General features: G+C 35.9%; 1 protein-coding gene across 2 annotated transcripts; it reads right to left on the minus strand.

Annotated features, from left to right (window-relative positions):
• Positions 1–215: 215 nt before the first annotated feature.
• Positions 216–21,505, minus strand: LOC141349252 (von Willebrand factor A domain-containing protein 5A-like). Of its 2 annotated transcripts, none has more exons than XM_073868914.1 (21): positions 21,421–21,503; positions 21,158–21,201; positions 20,865–21,067; positions 20,547–20,769; positions 20,257–20,420; positions 20,048–20,162; positions 19,763–19,938; positions 19,582–19,670; positions 19,351–19,495; positions 19,134–19,213; positions 18,957–19,071; positions 18,697–18,855; positions 18,517–18,620; positions 18,221–18,438; positions 16,563–16,598; positions 14,842–14,877; positions 14,715–14,744; positions 14,231–14,269; positions 13,811–13,965; positions 13,605–13,728; positions 216–761 (listed from the first exon to the last, which is right to left on the minus strand). In XM_073868914.1, exons 2-21 carry the CDS (start codon positions 21,198–21,200, stop codon positions 682–684), a joined length of 2,334 nt encoding a protein of 777 aa, XP_073725015.1. In that variant the 5' UTR covers position 21,201; positions 21,421–21,503; the 3' UTR covers positions 216–681. The 2 variants fall into 2 exon arrangements, with proteins under 2 accessions (XP_073725015.1, XP_073725016.1); XM_073868915.1 differs by lacking the exon at positions 216–761 and adding an exon at positions 12,984–13,508 and having other exon boundaries at positions 21,421–21,505.
• Positions 21,506–22,344: the final 839 nt, after the last annotated feature.

The following is a 22,344-nucleotide window of genomic DNA, read 5'->3' on the forward strand; positions in this document are numbered from 1 at the left end:
ATACATTTTAGAAGAGGATACATAATATTACATTTAATGTGTTAAACAAAAATATAAATATATGATGTAATAAAAACAAAGTCAAGTGTCAAACATTTAAGACAAAACATTAATTGTTTTAGTCTCAAAATAATGAATTATTTTTTATGAACTAGTGAGTAATATTAAAAACATTTCTGTTGTACAATAAACCATTAATAACTTCACCTCATGTATCAGTTTAGGGTACACAAATTTTAATTGAAAACATTTAAAATATAACAAACAGTTTTACATAAAGGTTTTCAGATATGTTAATTTTCATTTCAAAAGTAAAAAATGTCTTAAACTAAGAAGTTTCATTAGACTCTTATTAAAAGTGGTTTTTAAACACAATCCTTTCAAAGACATTACTGATGTGTATCTTGAGACAAAACAATGACACTGATATATTTTAAGATGCAATCTGTGTTCAGTTAGGACAGCTCAAACATTCAGTCTAGTCTGGGACTAAAGCTTAATCCAACATCTCCAATAACTGAACTGAAATATAAACACTGCTAGACAAGAAAAACAGTAATGTGTCTAAAACATGTTTCTCTGAAAAGCAAAAACACAAACAACTAATACTGTAAATGAACTTAATATTCATAAGAGATCTTTGGCCTTCTGACATCACAGGAAGTAGAAACACTGAAGTCTTCAGATTCCCAAAGTTTCTTCTTTCACCTGACATCCCAGTAGATGATTCCCATCACACACACACTGAGACAGACTGACCACTGAAACACACACAAACACACACATCACTTTAGTTTAATACTTGACCAAACGTCTCTTTATCTGCTGATGAATGTCGTCTGGTTTGGAGATCTCACCATTCTGAGAGCCGATCCATGACGCCGCCTTCATGGCCACAAACTGCCACTCAATCTGTTGCTGTATTTTATAGCCGTATAACCAGATGAGAGACAGAAGAGTGGCCCACACTGACCCATCCACCTGTAAACAAATACACACATCGTACACATGCATTTATTATCATCTTTCATTATTTCATCATGTTGAATCATATGTCACACCTGTGCTGGTTTCTGATTGGTCAGCTCATCTTCAGTCTTTCCAAACACTCGAGCCAAAGCAGCGTTCAGTTCCCAGCAGCCTGAAGCTTTTTGAAAAGAAATCAGCTGAAGTAAAGGATCATCATGGAGATCAGATTCTTCTGAACACACATAAAGTGGTAAAATTATGTTCAGTGGAAATTTGCAAAGCAATGAACTGTACTGCATTTTAATGCACTATAAACATTGAAGAGACAAAAATAAATTTTGCATGCTAAGATTATCTGAATGAGTGCTTGTTTACACAATTGTACATGGGTCAAAGACGAAAAGGGGGTTTAAAGCATAAAAAAATAAAAGTGTAAAAGAGCTTTAAATTTAGTCTTTTTCACATACATTAGAATATGTCCTGTTTAACTTTATGTTTTTCTGAGCAAAAAATAATTACTACCATACATTTTTACTGGAATTTTTCAGAAGACACCAACTAAAATGTCATTCAGTGTAACAATATTTTTATGCAAAAAAATATTATCAGACATTTTTAGAAAAACTATTATTTGATGACACATTACAAGACTCTATTTATAGATCACAGTGCAGACACAAAATACTAACTATTTGTCATTTTAAAGCATTTTACTTCGCCAATATCCTTTAAACCATTAGGTTTTACCCATTTGTCAGCAAGAAGTTTTTGTAAGGAAGTGAAAATCAATTCAAATCAAATAAAATTTTTGTAGGATCACACATTATTTTAAATATTTTAATAAGTACAGCTCAGAATAAGTATATTGTTTCATTTCTACGTAAATATATCTGTTACACCGAATGACCATGGTTTGTTACACTGAATGACATTTTTCACAAAAATAGTGACCATTTTTTTTTTTGACAAAAATAGTGTTTCCATTATTGCAATGTTTTGAATATTATTCTGTATCATTTAATTCCTAAACAAATCACAGAAGTAGATGCTGAAATGAATAATCATTTTATTCCACAATGCATATCATATTCGTAAAAATTAACGGAACAGGTGGTAATACTGTAAATTAAAATCCAGAACTGCCCTTATACGTTTAACTTCTGCCCTGTGTTTTCTTTGATTTTCCCGCCATTGCTTTCGCTTCTTCTCAGCTGCAGCATCTGATAAATTCCTGATTGACGGGTGATCTGGATTTGCAGCCAAGGCAGCTTGCTTTCTTCTCTGGTTGCTGAAATACAGATTCCATGTAATTTTTGACATAAAATTATTGACATAGATCTATATGAAACGTGTTATTAATTAAAAACACTTTCTGTTTGGCAACATAAATTACATCAGGATTTGTATTATGGGCGGAGAATCCCCTCAGTGGCCTCTCTTAAAGGGATAGTTCACCCAAAAATGAAAATTCTGTCATCATTTACTCACTCTCGTGTTGTTTCAAACCCGCATAAATGGAAGGAAGATGTTTTGAGAAATGTTTGTAACCAAACCTTTTGTGGACCCCATACTATGATACTAAAAATAATAATATGGAAGTAAATGGGGTCCACGAACGGTTTGGTTGCAAACATTGCTCAGGGTATCTTCCTTTGTGTTTATCAGAACAAAAAAATTCATACAGGTTTTTACCAACGTGAGAGTGAGTGAATAATGACCAAATTTTCATTTTGGGTGAACTATCCCTTTAACTTGTGGTATAGGTAGGGTGGAGTCTCTATCTAAAAACAGCAGTAAACTATTATTCTGTAGGGCTAGGCTTGGACACAAATTTCACGATTTGATTCAATTTCAAATCAATTTGATATTGATTAACATCATCTGAAAACAGCATAGACTGAAAGATCGATTATTGTGATTTACAAATCACTATAGTTTCTTCAAAATTAGAATTGATTAAAATCGAGAACTCTATCTTTTTAAACCCAGCCCTATTATTTTTACATTGCACTCCTCAATACCTTTCTCGTCTCCTTGCTAAATGCATTGCCCTAGCTACTGGGTCTGCATTTACTTTCTGCCAGTGCCTAGAAACTTTTTGTTTGTGGGCATCTAAAAGAAATCAGTACCAAAAAGACAAAAATGCATTAAAACATTAATATTGATAAAGTTTGATATTTTTTTTGTGCTAAACATCCCTCATTTATCTGAAATAGAAATAAAATGCTAAAAATGTTATCTAAACAGTGACACTCTCATTCAGTGTAATGGATGACACTGTGGTGTAACATACAATTTGCATTACACCGAATGACAAAACATTACCCTGAATGACGAAACTTTTACTTAAGCTAATATTAGTTGTTAACAACTAGATACCTATATCAAACAGTGAACTTGACCAGAAAGGTTTATCATCATTATTCACAACATCTACTTTTTTTTCCAAAAATCTAACAATAAAAGTGTTTTTTTGCATTTCACTGAATGACAGTCATTTTTGTAACTCAAGATACCACACTATGAAAAGGTGAAATTATCAAATAATTAAGGGCAATAAACTTACCTTGCTGAATCACCACATGGTCTTCAGGGGGTCTTTTGATAATGTCACAGACTGCTTGATGACTATTGTTTGTTTATTTAATTTCAAAATGGTTTCCTGATCCCGTTACACTGAATGACCTCTGACAAACTGCATATTCGGGACAAAAGTCCCCTAGTTGTTTCAATATTTAACGAAAAAAATAACACATAGTACTATTAATATAAAACAGCCAATACTTATGTGAACATGCCAAGGAAGCAAAAAATTTTTTTAACATGGTATTTTATACGTTTATTTAAAAATGTATTAGTAAAATCATAGTCCGGACCATTACGCTGAATGACGATTTTACACTTTGGAGCATTATTAAACTCATATTTGGTCATTGTATTTTCACAAAAGTTATTTGAAACATAAAAGTAGACATTTTACTTGCATTTTATATGTTTTTTTTTGTATGTAAAATCACTTTTGTAAATTATATTTGATGCGGACACCAAAATGGTGACGTCTCGTCTTTGACCCACATAACTGTGAAGTTCATGCCACTTCATTGTATCTTGCATGTGTGAGATCTCAGAGATTTGTCATCACATTGGATTAATCGTCATTAAAATAGAAAATTCTGCTAATTTTAGGATAAACAGTCAAATACTTTCAAATATACACTGGCCTACGTACCCCATTGTAGTAAATCAGAATCTGCAAAGTCAAAGTAACATAAATATTTACAAATCAAAAATATAACAATTATGCATATAGTTACAGTAAATAAATAAAAAATCTAAATTATTTTCAAAAGTGTCCTTTTGAAATGAATGCCATGTGGTCTATTATATGATCTGTATACAAAGAAAACTCACAGCATGCTGGTTCCTCAAAGTATGTGTTATGCATCCCTGAAAAGCATTTAATTTCACATATTATTAATGGTAAAATGTTTTTTTGACAGAACTGTCCAGAATTTAGTTCAACAGCTCTGGTCCGGATCCCCAACTTCGGTGCAGATCCGGCCCAGAGTTGTCTGCTGTCTGGGTTGCAGTGAACCAAATAAACACCAATATTTCTAAAGGAATACATCTGCAATAATGTAAATAATTATGTTTCATTTTGAAATTGATGACTGTTACAGTATATGTTGTGAGATTATGAGAGACATCTATATGAAGAGTGCCAGATGACTTACTTGAAGAACAGGAGCTTCCAGTTCCTGACACTAAAACACAATAATATTACACATCTTAAAAATGTAAACATATCAAATGTACCCAATCTAATTCAAAAGTTTGATTCTAGAGATTTACACATGCAGATTTACACATTTTTGGAATTCATTCAGCTGATCTCTGGGTCTGGCGCTAGCAATTTTAGCATAGCTTAGCACAATCCATTGAATCTGATTAGACCATTAGCATTATTAGCATTTCCTATTTTAAGCTTAAGTCTTCTGTAGTTACATCGTGTACTAAGACCGACAGAAAATTAAAAGTTGTGATTTTCTAGGCAGATATGGCTAGGAACTATACTCTTATTCCTGCGTAATAATCAGTGACTGCTGCCGTAACATGGCTGCAGCAGGCGTAATGATATTACGCACTGCTCTTTAGTTATTCTTTTGTCCGATGCCAATGGTTTAATCAGATTCAATGGACTATGCCAAGCCACGCCAAAAGCGCCAACGCCAGACCCAGAGACCAGCCGAATGGACTCCAAAACGGTAAGAATCAAATGTTTAACTCTACGGGAGCTGGAAAATTAGCATATTTAAAAAAAGTGGAGTGTCCCTTTAACCAAATAAACCCTAATACTTCTAAAGGGATGCATGTGTTGCTCAAAGCTATAGTTATGTAAATTATTATGTTTCTTTATAAAATGAATAAATTGTGGCCTATTATATGTTGTCAGACAGTGAGAGATGTAATACAAAGAGTGCAAGAGGACTTACTGTACATATCGGGACTTCGACGCATAACTAAAATAGAAATAAGTATCACATCTTAATGTAAACATATTAAATCTACACCATCAAAGAAAATTTTAAGGATTGACACTTCATATCTCAGCAATAGCAACTAAAAATACACTTTTTTATATATATTAGGAAACAGATCCAAACCCAAATTATAATTTAAACTAAAACACTCACAAAACATATATAAGGTAAGAGAAAAATTATTATTTGTCTTACAAAACGATGGTAGCACAGCACCGGCCATCTGCCACCCTAAAACAATGTTTGGTTAGACATATCAATATGGTGAACAACATGATGAAACAAATACCATCTTTAAGGAAAAGTTCACAGAAATTCTCTCAAATTTTACTCTTTAACATTACTGACATTCTTTCTTAAAATGAAAACAATTGGAGTTATATTAAATAATATCCTATGACAAAATCTTGATATTTCTGTCAACTTTTCGGTCAATGACAAGACAAGCAACTTCAAAATTAAAATTTGGATATATTTGCAAATATATTTCCTGCACAGATCCAGAAACAAACAATGAGATGACAAACCTTGTGTTGGTACTCTTCTCTGTATCAGAGGTCCTTTCACAGCCTCTCTGTTGTGTTTATTAATGGCAATGAAGGCTGTATGAACACTGCTCACTCCTGCTTCAACACTGATCTCCACCATCCTCCTCCTGATATCATCCACATCTACACCTCGTGTCCTCTCCTCCTGCTCCAGACAGCGAATCAGAGACCGGGCCACCAGTCGATGGATGGACAACCTGCAGAAACATCGACAAAAATGTAAGGAATCTGACAAAAATGTTAAAAAATCTATTATGAGATTTTTTTTAAGGTGTAAAATAAGTCTTTGGTGTCCTCAGAGTGCGTATGTAAAGTTTTAGCTCAAAATGCCCCACAGATAATGTATTGTAACATGTTTAAATTTGTAGGTCACAACAAATTAAAGTCGTAAAACTTTGAGAATTAAGTCAATATATAACGAGAATAAAGTCTTACAATTTTGAGAATAAAGTTAATATATATAACGAGAATAACGTCGTGCAATTTCAAGAATAAAGTCAATATATAATGAGAATAAAGTCATAAAACCTTGAGAATAAAGTCAATATATAACGAGAATACATTTGTAAAACTGAAAATAAAGTCAATATATAACGAGAATAAAGTTGTACAATTTCAAGAATAAAGTCAATATATAACGAGAATAAAGTCGTACAATTATGAGAATAAAGTAAATATATAACGAGAATAAAGTTGTACAATTTTAAGAATAAAGTAAATATATAACGAGAACAAAGTCGTAAAACTTTGAGAATAAAGTAAATATATATAACGAGAAAAAAGTTGTAAAACTTTGAGAATAAAGTCAATATATATAAAACGAGAATAAAGTCGTTAAATTTCAAGAATTCAATTTATAACGAGAATAAAGTCGTACAATTTTGAGAATAAAGTCAATATATAACAAGAATAAAGTCGTACAATTTCAAGAATAAAGTCAATATATAATGAGAATAAAGTCATAAAACCTTGAGAATAAAGTCAATATAACGAGAATAAAGTCTTACAATTTCAAGAATAAAGTCAATATATAATGAGAATAAAGTCATAAAACCTTGAGAATAAAGTCAATATATAACGACAATAAAGTCGTACAATTTCAAGAATAAAGTCAATATATAACGAGAATAAAGTCGTACAATTATGAGAATAAAGTAAATATATAACGAGAATAAAGTCGTACAATTTTGAGAATAAAGTAAATATATAACGAGAACAAAGTCATAAAACTTTGAGAATAAAGTAAATATATATAACGAGAAAAAAGTTGTAAAACTTTGAGAATAAAGTCAATATATATATAACGAGAATAAAGTCGTTAAATTTCAAGAATTCAATTTATAACGAGAATAAAGTCGTACAATTTTGAGAATAAAGTCAATATATAACGAGAATAAAGTCGTACAATTTTGAGAATAAAGTAAATATATAACGAGAATAAAGTCGTACAATTTCAAGAATAAAGTCAATATATAATGAGAATAAAGTCATAAAAAAGATTCGTTACCTATGTCACAAAACAGGCATTCATCTGAATGACCTAATTTTTCACATGCTTTCAGAGAATGGTTTACCCAGTGTCCTCAGTTGGTTTAAGGCAGAAGTGAAGCTGGTTTGTCACTGGTTGATCTTTCAGGTTGTATTGAACTATCACTGATCCTTCAGAGCTTTCTGAACTCTATGACACAGAAATGAAATGAAAACAATTTATCTCAGTGTGAAACAGGCCTGTACAATCCCATGAACAGAAGATAAAATCACAAACCTCAAGTTCTCACCTGTCCTTTAAGTTGTGCATAAATGAGTGACCTTTGACCTTGAAAGAGCACATTGATGGGTGGAGACAGCGTGTCAACAGTAATGCCATCTGGTACTTTCCACTGTACTGAGATCTTGTTCACTGCAGGCTGAAGAGCAAACCTGAGAGACTCCATCACCTGATAACATTTGAAGAGAAATAAAACAATGTCATACAGATTCAAACCTTCTCTGGTTTCAAACTAAAACTCATCCATAGTCTCACTTTGGGTTGCATGCGGTCTGTGCCTGTAATGAACTGGGCGTGTCCAGATCCCTCTCTGGCCATTCCTGTGATGAGGGCGGTACTTGCACCCTCACCAATCCCGAATGAGAAACACCTGAAGATATGAAAACAACTCAAACACAGCAGCTTATTTCATTCATCAAATCTTAAATAATTTACTGGGAAATAAAGAGAAATGTACCTGTGAGATTTAGCATGAAGTTTCACAAGATCCAGAACCTCTTTAGTGTTCCCCACCTCTCCATCAGTGAAGACAAACAACTGCAGAGAGAAAACATCTTACAAAGACACTTAACCATCTGAAAAATTAAAAGCCTGACAAATTTGGAAAACTCCAGTCTTTTGAAATGCTTCAGGTTTGTTTTCGTGTATGAATTGATGTATTTTAAGGTGATGCACCTGTCTGGGGTGTTCAGGGTAACAGGGTTGACTGTAGATGTGTTTGAGAGGCTGTAAAATCTCTGTGCCGCCCATGTCTGCTGTCATTTCATTGACTTTTTTCAGTGCCTGATCCATTGTGTCCTGATTGTACACAACACTCTGACTGCAATGACACAAACATTAAAATCCTCTCACATGATGAATATAAAAAAATAACAACTTTAGATGATTTAGATTCTAGTTACTAACGGGAAGAAAGACTCAAAATCAGAGCCAAATCCATAGATATTAAAGTAACAGCCCATGGGCAGACTCTTCAACAGTAACAGCAGAGTTTCCTGCAGACAGACAGATGTGTACAGATATTAAAAAGTCGTATTCAAATACATTTTTAAAATTTAAAATGTTTAAACTCATTTGTACCTTTGCACTTTCTATACGCATCTGTGCTCCTTCCCCATGATGCATCATAGAGGCCATACTGCCTGATCTGTCAATCACAAAAACAAACTCCCCTTGAGATGCTAATGATGACATCACTTCCTTTGGGAATTCTGGGTACAAACTTATCATCACCACTGGGTCACTCATCAGAGAACCTGAAACAGAGAAAGAGATCAATGACTGATGTGAAGATCTAAAAAATAATTGTATTATGTTCTTAAGGTATACAATTTTTTTTAGTTTATATATGATTGATGTACTGTAGTGTGTACCTGGTTTTGCTGTGGTCACTCCTGCCTCCACTATAGCAGTGGGCTGATGGGTATTCTGATAGTACAGAAACAACTTAACATCTTTATCAAACTTGTGACCAGAACTCAGATTCACCTACAACACAAATAAACAAACACATCAATACAGGCTTTCTATGACAACACAAACCAAACAACTGTATTAAACACACAATTTCACAGTACCGTTGCCTGAGTGTGATCAGAGTTGAGGAACACAAGAGGATCCAGAGTACAGTTGGACTCTAGTTTGGAGATGGGGTTTGGAGAGCTCACATGAACACTAAGAGTCAAAGTGTAGGGAACAGAGTCACATGACGAAATCTCTGAAACTATTCCAGCATCTGAACCTGACGACGACACAGAGAGTGTGTTATAAAAACAATCTTTAAACTCAATTATTACTTTAAATCTTGTGTATTACTGTAAATGTGTGATATTACTGTAAATCTTGTGTGTTATTGTAAATGTGTGGTTTAACTGTTAATCTTGTGTGTTACTGTAAATGTGCTGTATTACTGTAAAGTGTTGACAGCTGTTGAAGTGCAGTACCTGCTGGTGTGTATCTGGGGTTGAGTACAGCAGGCAGACAGAAGCGCAGCGAGTGGTCATCCTGCACAGAGAGCTCAGTGATGTATGTGATGGTGATGTCAGCGTTCTGACCCGGTGACAGACACCCAACACTCAGTCTGAACACATCAGAACTTTCTTCACTCTCTTCCAACAGAAACGCCTGCTGACCCGAACTCACAGCATCATCATACTGATCCCTCGCCTGCAACACACACAAAGGGAGACAATTTAAATATGAGTAAATAAATGCATATTATGTTTAAGTGATTCTGCAGTGCCTTTTCCTGTTTGCATTTGGACTCGCAGTTTGTCTCTCTTGAACTTCTGCCACAATCTCCTGATCTCCGATCTTGGCACTGAAGTGACAGACAGCAGCATCAGCAGGCAGAGGAAACACAAACAAGGCCTCCAGGTGGCGCTCTTCCTCATTCACATACTGCAGAGTGGAGGTGACTGTAGCTACATGACTCTTCACCTGCACCTCAACTCTGATGCTCTTCAGAGGAACTGACAAGTAAACAAACATGACAACAATCAGTCTGTCTGTCTGTCTGTCTGTCTGTCAAATAAACAGCTTAAATGAAAGACAGTAAACAGGTGAGTTTATACCTGGCTGTTTTTCTTTAGTGACGAGACCGAAGCAGTTCATCATTCTGACTCAACAGGGAAGATAAAGGAAATAAAACTTCACTTCAGGTTACTGTAAATACAAACTGCGGTCTAGAGAAGATCATTTATAAAATCTCGTTACATTAAACACATTATTAACTCACATTAATAAGATAAACCGGAAGACAAATGTGTAAATATATACATTATAAACATACAGCTATGAATTCTGTCGTCAAAGTGAAAGTACATCAAACACGAACCTCAGTCGTCAAAAATCCTCAGAGAGAAACACCAACAACTGAATAAATCAGAACTGGAAGCTTCAGAGGAAGAGTTTAAATGTGACGATGACGATTTGAGTTCGTGTGGGAAACATTTCGAACATCCGGGAACTTGACTGTAAATTTCGTCACCGCCCCTTTTCGGGGGATAAAAAAAGCAGCGCTTCCGTTGGCTTCCATTCAAAATAGGGGAACAAAGCAACGTTTTTCCACAGCCGGCAGGCGTAAATAACTTATGAAATCACTCAGATTAAACATGTTGAGTATTTATCTGTCCATCCTGCCTGCCATAGAGCGCGAAAGGTACATTAACACATTTAATTTGGTCAATATAAAAACATGTCCCTTTCATTCTCACAGCGTCAAATTTTGTGTAACAACGCCATCCAGTGATTGCTGGAAATATCGGTAAGCCAGTTAGTTGTATGGCTGGACGGAAAAGGGCACTCATTACTCTAAATATAAAGACATAATAAATAAATACGAAGTAACTTTCAAATACGAAGTAAAATCATTCACTTGCTTCCCTGTTGACTTGATGAGGTACGTGTTTAATGTCCGGGTAAGACACCTCTGGCCAATAGGGAGCGTTGTTACACAAATTTGATGCTGGGAGAATAAAAGAGACATGTTTTTATATTGACCAAATTAAATATGTTAATTTATCTTTCGCGCTCTATGGCCGGCAGGGTGGACAGATAATTACTCAACATGTTTAATCTGAGTGATTTCATAAGTTATTTACGACTGCCGGCTGTCTAAAAACGTTGCTTTGTTCCGCTATTTTGAATGGAAGCCAATGGAACGTCTAGTGCGATTTCCCCCAAAAGTGGGCGTGAACCTGTTCAGAGACATTCTATGACGTTGCGCCGGTTGTGCGCATAGTTGTGCGCAGAGTCGTATAAAAATAGAGTTACGACACTCACATAGACGACCGTTGTAAGAATGGAATGCGGAAGTAACAGCGTGTCATGTAGTGACCGGTAGTGACGCATAGTTCCAAACGCAGCACTGAAGCCCATTCATTTCAATGGCACCTGCTGGTAAATCGATGAAATTACCGTTTCTCTTTACATTTTCAGACATTTTATGAATATAGTCAACAGTGATATTTTATGATCTCTGCTGTAGGTAATGATTATCGTTAATAATAACTAGAATTTTTTTATATTTTAATGAGTTGTGTATAATGTGTTTTTAATGGTTTAATATTTTATTACTGGTGGCCATCTACTTTATACTTATCTTTTTTTATATATTACGAGTAACACTAGGGGGCAACAGCGACAACCTAATGCCTCATAAGAAAGTCACACTGCTTCACAATGCTGCTATGTGTTTCATTGTGTTTGGTAAGTAATACGAGTGATGTATCCTCGAAAATCATGTATAATTTTATTAACATTTAATGTCTACTATAAATACAATTAAATATGTTTTTAGTGTGTTTCTTTTATGCTTCACTGTTACAATATACCGCGTTGGCGATCTTTTTTGTGATTTTAATATAGTAATAGTGTAGGAATTTTGTTTTTAGCTGATTGATAGCCTTTTATATATCCATATTTTTGCTATAAAAATAAAAGATAAACTGTGTTGCTGTAGTTGGTATAGATAACCACAGTTATCTTTGGGTCATCATTAACTGTTTATCTTTATTAACTGATTTTCTGTATTTCCATCACTCCCTAGTAAAACAAAACGTTATAAACATAGTAAGTATAGTGATCAATTCACATTACAAGCTAATATTTACCTAAAATAGCTGAAAACCTATGCAAACAGATTGACAGCCCTGCTTGGTTAGGAACTGTAGAACGTTACATGAATCACGTGACCGCGCGGCGGCGAGATCAAAGCGTTTCGTAACTCTCACTTTATATGACTCTGGTTGTGCGTATGACAAAAGATTCGCTCATGAATATTAATTAAATATCGTGGGCGGATCCTTAATGAACGTAACCAATGACAGCGCACCCTAATTAATATTCAGCAGTTTACTGGCAGTTTCAAATACTCATAAAAACTAATGCAGTACTAACACATATAAATAAAATATTAAAAATAGTGTAACTATATTTTAGAATAGGGTACATAATATTACATTTAATGCATTAAACAAAAAAAGAAATATATGATGTAATAAAAACAAAGTCAAGTGTCAAACATTTAAGACAAAACATTAATTGTTTTAGTATCAAAATAATGAATTATTTTTTATGAACTAGTGAGTAATATTAAAAACATTTCTGTTGTACAATAAACCATTAATAACTTCACCTCATGTATCAGTTTAGGGTACACAAATTTTTATTGAAAACATTGTAAATATAACAAACAGTTTCACATAAAGGTTTTCAGATATGTTAATTTTCATTTCAAAAGTTAAAAATGTCTTAAACTAAGAAGTTTCACTGAACTCTTGTTAGAAAGTGTTTTTTTTAAACAAGCCTTTCAAAAACATCACTGGTGTGTATCTTGAGACAAAACAATGACACTGATATATTTTAAGATGTAAGCTGTGTTCAGTTAGGACAGCTCACACATTCAGTCTAGTCTAGTCTGGGACTAGAGCTTAATCCAACATCTCTAATAACTGAACTGAAATATAAAGACTGCTAGACAAGAAAAACAGTAATGTGTCTAAAACATGTTTTTCTGAACAGCTAATACTGTAAATGAACTTAATATTCATAAGAGATCTTTGGCCTTCTGACATCACAGGAGGTAGAAAAAGTGAAGTCTTCAGATTCCCAAAGTTTCTTCTTTCACTTGACATCCCAGTAAATGATTCCCATCACACACACACTGAGACAGACTGACCACTGAAACACACACAAACACACACATCACTTTAGTTTAATACTTGACCAAACGTCTCTTTATCTGCTGATGAATGTCGTCTGGTTTGGAGATCTCACCGTTCTGAGAGCCGATCCATGACGCCGCCTTCATGGCCACAAACTGCCACTCAATCTGTTGCTGTATTTTATAGCCGTATAACCAGATGAGAGACAGAAGAGTGGCCCACACTGACCCATCCACCTGTACACACAAATACACACACCGTACACATGCATTTATTATCATCTTTCATTATTTCATCATGTTGAATCATATGTCACACCTGTGCTGGTTTCTGATTGGTCAGCTCATCTTCAGTCTTTCCAAACACTCGGGCCAAAGCAGCGTTCAGTTCCCAGCAGCCTGAAGCTTTTTGTAGAGTAATCAGCTGAAGTAAAGAATCCTCATGGAGATCAGAGCTCATCTCAGGATTAGATTCTGGTGAATACAAACATTGCTCATTCTGTCAAGATAAAAATGTGTGACAAATGAGATTTGAATGTAAAGATATTTGTGTGTTTGTGTTTCCAGTAACGTCTTGTTTGCTTTAAAAAGCTTCTCTGGTCAGATTGTACAGACTTGCTTTTAGAATTAAGAAAAAATACATTTTTGACCTCTGTAAATAAAAACAATGTTTAACCAAAAAGAGGTTTGTGGTTCGTGTTTCAGATAGATTAGTGAGAGTGTTTATTTATAGTCTTACTTGTTAACTGATTTCGTGCAGGTGCAACATCCATCAGACCTATGAGAAATATTAAATGTCTTAATTAAGTGAAAAAACACAAATACAACAACACAATACAGTAAATCCTCTCACATATAAACTACTAAACATTAGTAACAAACTGTTAATCCTGTCTGAACAATTCAAAAACTGAATAAAATCAGATTCAGCCTGAAACATTTCTGAAATATTTATGAAATTTCACATTTTGATAAGTTACAAAAAAAAAACTTGTTTAACTTTATACACAAAGTTATTTGTTGTTTTATGTGGATCTGTATTAAAATATTTCATTCAAAGTTGAATTCAGACTCTTTTGTCTTTTATGTTTAAATTTTTTATGCTGAGTGTTGAGAGGTGTAATAAATATATTATTGTCCTGATATATTTAAATATAACTATATCAGGACAAATAAATAACTAACAAGAACATATTTGTACAGTGACTGAGAGTTTTTCTTACTTGAAGAATTCAATGATCTTTTGGACCTCTCTAAAAAACATACAAGACAACTAGTTACTAAAAAACACTCGCTGCTAAACTCTATCAACACATTTAAGATCTACAAAGTGACTGTGTGTTTGCTTACTTGTGTAGCAATATGATACTGGATATCCACGCCTCTCTAAAACACAAACACACCACCAGTTACCAGCAGGAAATATTATAACAATACTATAAATATGCCATACATAGACCTAAAATCGTTAAATATTAAAGTCCCTGTAAAGTCAGATATTAAAGGTGCAGTGTGTAAATGTTAGCGGCATTTATTACACGGCTCTCTGGAATGCTTGATTCTGATTGGTCAGTTGAGACATTTGCAGGTTCGTTCTTTTCAAATAATAACCGCTCCAAAATAATAACGCATAGCCGGCACTACTTGCACGAGTAAAATCGCTCCGCGCCAATAAAAATCAATAAAGATTACTGTCTGTTTGGCGCCATCTTGTGACAAACACTCGACAACCACGACAAGACACCGACAGCTTACTGAGACTGAACTTGACAAAATAGAGCATGACAGCTACAAAGCCAACACCAAAAAAACAGAATGGGCATTAAAACTTCTCAAAGACTGGCTAAAAGAGAAAAAAAATGGAGACAGACAAGTATGAAGCAGAGGATCTTAATAAGGTATTACGAGCATTTTATGCATCTGTGCAAAGTTTCGCGGAAGGATAAAAATGTTAATTTAAAACAAATATGCCAATAAAATGTTTCAAATTCATATTAATGTCCAGTTTTTTTTTCTTATGTGGCAAGTAGCCGTGTAATAAGCGGGATAGTGTAGAGGCAGCCGGTAGTTATTGGGAAATAAGCCCCTTCAGTGTGATACAAGACCCTCCGCTTCGCGTCGGGTCCTGATCACACTGTCGGGGCTTATTTCCCAATAACTACAGGCTGCCTCTACATTATCCCTTACCTAATGGTGAGGTTTCGAATTGCAACCAACAGCTCAGTCCACTGCTCACCCCTCACTTCTGAAACGCATAGAGTAGCCACCACAGGAACAACATGTCATCGTCGGAGACAACTTAGTAAAAAAAGTTTGTCCGTTAAGGGCTTCTGTAGAAACATGGCTGCCCAAAATGGCGACTTCCATGTAAGGGACCCTCGGTGTATGTATGTATGATAAAAAGTCTCATTCTAAGGTAATAAAAACATAACAGTTAATTATAAAAAGGCCTTTATACACCCTTAAAGCGTAACTAAACCCCTGGTCAGAGCCTGACTCCACCCACTGGCAATATTTGAAAAATGCAAGAAAAGTGGGCAGATCCCAACAGAGATAGAGGGGAGGAACTAAGCTCGTACCAAGTGTGTGGTGAGATCGTAACAAGGGCGTGGTAAGCTTGAACCTGCTTACGTCACGAGTCATTTTTTGGACCCAACATCCAATAGGAAAATTCAACTGCAGTAGCCACCGTTCAACCTGAAGAGGGCAGCACTCAGACGTTTTTACACCATATATTGTAGTATTGAAACACTTTATATCCAAATATCCAAAAACTTACTAAAATCAATGAACAGCACTAATAAACCATCATTCTTACAGATCATTAACTAAAAAAAGTTGGATTAGGGTTTAGTTACTCTTTAATGATATAGTTTTGTATATTATTTTGCATTTCTGTGAAGAGATCCTTCTAAAAATTACACACTGCACCTTTAAATTGTGGAGATTTTAATAATCTCTTGGAACGGGACCTCTCTAAAAAACACAAGACAACCAGTTAGTAAAAAACACTCGCTGCTAAACCATATCAACAAATTTAAGATGTACATAGTGAATGTGTGTTTTCTTACTTGTGCAGGAATACGCCGCTGATAATCTACGCATCTCTAAAACACAAACACACCACCAGTTACCAGCAGGAAATATTATAACAATACTATAACCAAATACTGCTAAACTTGACATACCTAAAATCACTAAATATATAAAAGTCCCTGTAAAGTCAGATATCAAATGTGTTTGTGACACCACAGTAAAATGTGATATTAACCTCCCAGATAAATTTAAATGATAAAAAAATTCAAGCTATCAAAAAAAGGCAGGCTTTCTACTCTTAAAGGCTGGGGGCGTGTCCACTGTTGGTGCTGAAACCACGCCCACCTGTTTTAGGGTCCCCTAAAAAATCCTGAACACACAAATGGTGAAAACGATTTAACGATTTAACTCTTCAACTCAGTATCACATAGTTTACAGCATGGGTCTTCAACCGGGGGTCCACGGCCCCCAGGGGGTCCGCGACGGAACTGCAGGGGGTCCGCCAAATGATGTTTGACCACAAGCTATTTTTTGCTAAAAACGTAAAATATATGTACAAAAAACGTTATATGTCCCCTTTAAGTTGTGCATGTGCGTGGCGCGCCAAGGCGCGCGTTTAGTTTAGCAAGCGGACCAAAAAACAAATATCTGAAGATTATTAATGTACACTCAGAAAGCAGCAGTAGTGACAGAAAACGCATCATAAAACAGGTAAATCTTATAGGCATGTGTGTCTTTCTTTCAGAAAGTTATTTTAAGATCAGTGTGCGACATTGTCTCATCTAAGTTTCTGAACTTGGACAGCTGTTTCACGCGGTTCAGATTTAAAGCGCTAATTCAACAGGCAAATTACACCACACCGCGTCTGCATTATAAACTGTGACAAAACTATCGCTCGCATTTAAAAATATATGAAACGCGCACAGTGATGGTGCTTTGTGCAAGATTCATAGTCAGGTTGAAATCTGCCTCTCAAAAAGTTGCCCCAAAGAGATGCGCGCGGACTCAATGCATGTTTTCTCCTGAGTCTGATATGAATCTATGCAGAAAATAAACCTGCGTTACTCAAACTTGTGACAATGATGATACACGAGAAAGGTAACAAACCTCTGAATTATAAAGTAGCACAACCTCTATCCCCACCAGAATAGAGAGTCTTTGTGCCATTCACCATGATCAGTCATCTTTATAAACTGAAAGCCCAGGTTCAGGTAAATTTACAGTAAAATGAAAATCTATTACACTGCAAATACCTTAAAATAATATTATATTATTATTATTATATTCATATTATTATTATATTCATATAAAAACTAAATCTACTTTAACAAAAAATTATGCATGTACAACAACAGCATAATAGTGCCAATGTACTGTCTTAATATAGTATGGCTGTGTGACAATATGGTTTGTTTCTATTTATAAAACAGTTCCAGTCCTTGATTCTGATTGGTCAATAGTTGTACTTTACTCCACTTTGCGTTGTGCCTAATATGAAAAGGCAGCCTCTCGTACCTTACTGATAACTTAAATATCAGTTTTACACATTTAGTATCAGGGGGTCCCTGCTCCATGCCTATCTCATCTAAGGGGTCCCCGACCCAAAAAACGTTGAAGACCCCTGGTTTACAGTCTTTGTAGCGTGCTCTAGCAATACATTTTTAACATTTATAATTTGTTGAAAATAACGAACCTTGTGTTGGTACTCTTCTCTGTATTAGAGGTCCTTTCACAGCCTCTCTGTTGTTTTTATTAATGGCAATGAAGGCTGTATGAACACTGCTCACTCCTGCTTCAACACTGATCTCCACCATCCTCCTCCTGATATCATCCACATCTACACCTCCTGTCCTCTCCTCCTGCTCCAGACAGCGAATCAGAGACCGGGCCACCAATCGATGGACGGACAACCTGCAGAAACATCGACGAAAAGTTTAAGTTTGTTGAATGAGTCTGAATCAGGATGAATCTGTGCTTTGTTTATGTTACCCAGTGTCCTCAGTTGGTTTAAGGCAGAAGTGAAGCTGGTTTGTCACTGGTTGATCTTTCAGGTTGTATTGAACTATCACTGATCCTTCAGAGCTTTCTGAACTCTATCACACAGAAATGAAAAGAAAACTATTTATCTACAAACCCATGAGCAGAAGATAAAAACCTGAAAGTTCTCACCTGTCCTTTAAGTTGTGCATAAATAAGTGACCTTTGACCCTGGAAGATCGCATTGATGGGTGGAGACAGTGTGTCAACAGTAATGCCATCTGGTACTTTCCACTGTACTGAGATCTTGTTCACTGCAGGCTGAAGAGCAAACCTGAGAGACTCCATCACCTGATAACATTTGAAGAGAAATAAAACAATCTCATACAGATTCAAACCCTCTACATTTACATCATCTCTTGTTTCAAACTAAAACTCATTCATAGTCTCACTTTGGGTTGCATGCGGTCTGTGCCTGTGATGAACTGGGCGTGTCCAGATCCCTCTCTGGCCATTCCTGTGATGAGGGCGGTACTTGCACCCTCACCAATCCCGAATGAGAAACACCTGAAGATACAAATCATCAATTAAATCTTCAATAATTTACTAGGAAATAAAGAGAAATGTACCTGTGAGATTTAGTATGAAGTCTCACGAGATCCAGAACCGTTTTAGTGTTCCTCACCTCTCCATCAGTGAAGACAAACAACTGCAGAGAAAAAACATCTTACAAATGACACTTAACCATCTGAAAAATGAAAGCCTGACAAATAAAAAAAATCCAGTGTTATTAAATGCTTCAGGTTTGTTTTCGTGTATGAATTGATGTATTTTAAGGTGATGCACCTGTCTGGGGTGTTCAGGGTAACAGGGTTGACTGTAGATGTGTTCTAGGGGCTGTAAAATCTTTGTGCCGCCCATGTCTGCTCGCATTTCATTGACTCTCTTCAGTACCTGATCCATTGTGTCCTGATTGTACACAACACTCTGACTGCAATGACACAAACATTAAAATCCTCTCACATGATGAATATAACAAAATAACAACTTTAGATGATTTAGATTCTAGTTACTAACGGGAAGAAGGACTTAAAACGAGTGCCAAATCCATAGATATTAAAGTAACAGCCCATGGGCAGACTCTTCAACAGTAACAGCAGAGTTTCCTGCAGACAGACAGATGTGTACAGAGATTAAAAAGTCGTATTCAAATACATTTACTAAACTTCTATTGTTTGTTTAAAAAAGTACAAAATACCTTTGCACTTTCTATGCGACTTTGTGCTCTTTTCCCATTATGCATCATAGAGGCCATACTGCCTGATCTGTCAATCACAAAAACAAACTCGCCTTGAGTTGCTAATGATGACATTACTTCCTCTGGGAATTCTGGGTACAAACTTATCATCACCACTGGGTCACTCATCAGAGAACCTGAAACAGAGAAAGAGATCAATGACTGATGTGAAGGTAATTCATTGTATTGTGTTTTAAGGTATCAATAAAAATTGTTTCGTTTATATCAGATTGATGTAGTCTGTACCTGGTTTTGCAGTGGTCACTCCTGCCTCCACTATAGCAGTGGGCTGATGGGTATTCTGATAGTACAGAAACAACTCAACATCTTTATCAAACTTGTGACCAGAACTCAGATTCACCTAAAACACAAACACACAAATACATTATTACAGGCTTTAAACAACATTATCTCTGTAAAACACACACATATAAACTGTATTAACCCCACAGTACCGTTGCCTGAGTGTGATCAGAGTTGAGGAACACAAGAGGATCCAGAGTACAGTTGGACTCTAGTTTGGAGATGGGGTTTGGAGAGCTCACATGAACACTAAGAGTCAAAGTGTAGGGAACAGAGTCACATGACGAAATCTCTGAAACTATTCCAGCATCTGAACCTGAGGACGACACAGAGAGTGTGTTATAAAAACAATCTTTAAACTCACTTATTACTGTAAATCTTGTGTGTTACTGTAAATGTGTGGTATTAATGTAAAGTGTTGACAGCTGTTGAAGTGCAGTACCTGCTGGTGCGTATCTGGGATTGAGTACAGCAGGCAGACAGAAGCGCAGCGAGTGGTCGGCCTGCACAGAGAGCTCAGTGATGTATGTGATGGTGATGTCAGCGTTCTGACCCGGTGAAAGACACCCAACACTCAGACTGAACACATCAGAACTTTCTTTACTCTCTTCCAACAGAAACGCCTGCTGACCCGAACTCACAGCATCATCATACTGATCCCTCGCCTACAACACAGAGAGAATTTAAAAATACACACACACACACACAAAGTGCCTAATCATTTCCTGTATGTTTTTTGCATGTAGGTGTTTAGACTCACAGTTTGTCTCTCTTGAACCTCTGCCACAATCTCCTGATCTCCGATCTTGGCACTGAAGTGACAGACAGCAGCATCAGCAGGCAGAGGAAACACAAACAAGGCCTCCAGGTGGCGCTCTTCCTCATTCACATACTGCAGAGTGGAGGTGACTGTAGCTACATGACTCTTCACCTGCACCTCAACTCTGATGCTCTTCAGAGGAACTGACAAGAAAACAAACATGACAACAATCAGTCTGTCTGTCTGTCAAATAAAAAGCTTTAGTGATAGACAGTAACTAGGTGAGTTTATACCTGGCTGTTTTTCTTTAGTGACGAGACCGCAGCAGTTCATCATTCTGACTCAACAGGGAAGATAAAGGAAATAAAACTTCACTTCAGGTTACTGTAAATACAAACTGCGGTCTAGAGAAGATCATTTATAAAATCTCGTTACATTAAACACATTATTAACTCACATTAATAAGATAAACCGGAAGACAAATGTGTAAATATATACATTATAAACATACAGCTATGAATTCTGTCGTCAAAGTGAAAGTACATCAAACACGAACCTCAGTCGTCAAAAAGAGAAACACCAACAACTGAATAAATCAGAGCTGGAAGCTTCAGAGGAAGAGTTTAAATGTGACGATGACGATTTGAGTTCGTGTGGGAAACATTTCGAACATCCGGGAACTTGACTGTAAATTTCGTCACCGCCCCTTTTCGGGGGATAAAAAAGCAGCGCTTCCGTTGGCTTCCATTCAAAAAAGCGGAACAAAGCAACGTTTTACACAGCCGGCAGGCGTAAATAACTTATGAAATCACTCAGATTAAACATGTTGAGTATTTATCTGTCCACCCTGCCTGCCATAGAGCGCGAAAGGTACATTAACACATTTAATTTGGTCAATATAAAAACATGTCCCTTTCATTCTCACAGCGTCAAATTTTGTGTAACAACGCCATCCAGTGATTGCTGGAAATATCGGTAAGCCAGTTAGTTGTATGGCTGGACGGAAAAGGGCACTCATTACTCTAAATATAAAGACATAATAAATAAATACGAAGTAACTTTCAAATACGAAGTAAAATCATTTACTTGCTTCTCTGTTGACTCGATGAGGTACGAGTAAATGTCCGGGTAAGACACCTCTGGCCAATAGGGAGCGTAGTTACACAAATTTGATGCTGGGAGAATGAAAGAGACATGTTTTTATATTGACCAAATTAAATATGTTAATTTATCTTTCGCGCTCTATGGCCGGCAGGGTGGACAGATAATTACTCAACATGTTTAATCTGAGTGATTTCATAAGTTATTTACGACTGCCGGCTGTCTAAAAACGTTGCTTTGTTCCGCTATTTTGAATGGAAGCCAATGGAACGTCTAGTGCGATTTCCCCCAAAAGTGGGCGTGAACCTGTTCAGAGACATTCTATGACGTTGCGCCGGTTGTGCGCATAGTTGTGCGTATGACAAAAGATTCGCTCATG

The sequence above is a fragment of the Misgurnus anguillicaudatus genome, chromosome 6, assembly GCF_027580225.2.
Source record: "Misgurnus anguillicaudatus chromosome 6, ASM2758022v2, whole genome shotgun sequence".
In the NCBI taxonomy this organism is placed as follows: Eukaryota; Metazoa; Chordata; class Actinopteri; order Cypriniformes; family Cobitidae; genus Misgurnus; species Misgurnus anguillicaudatus.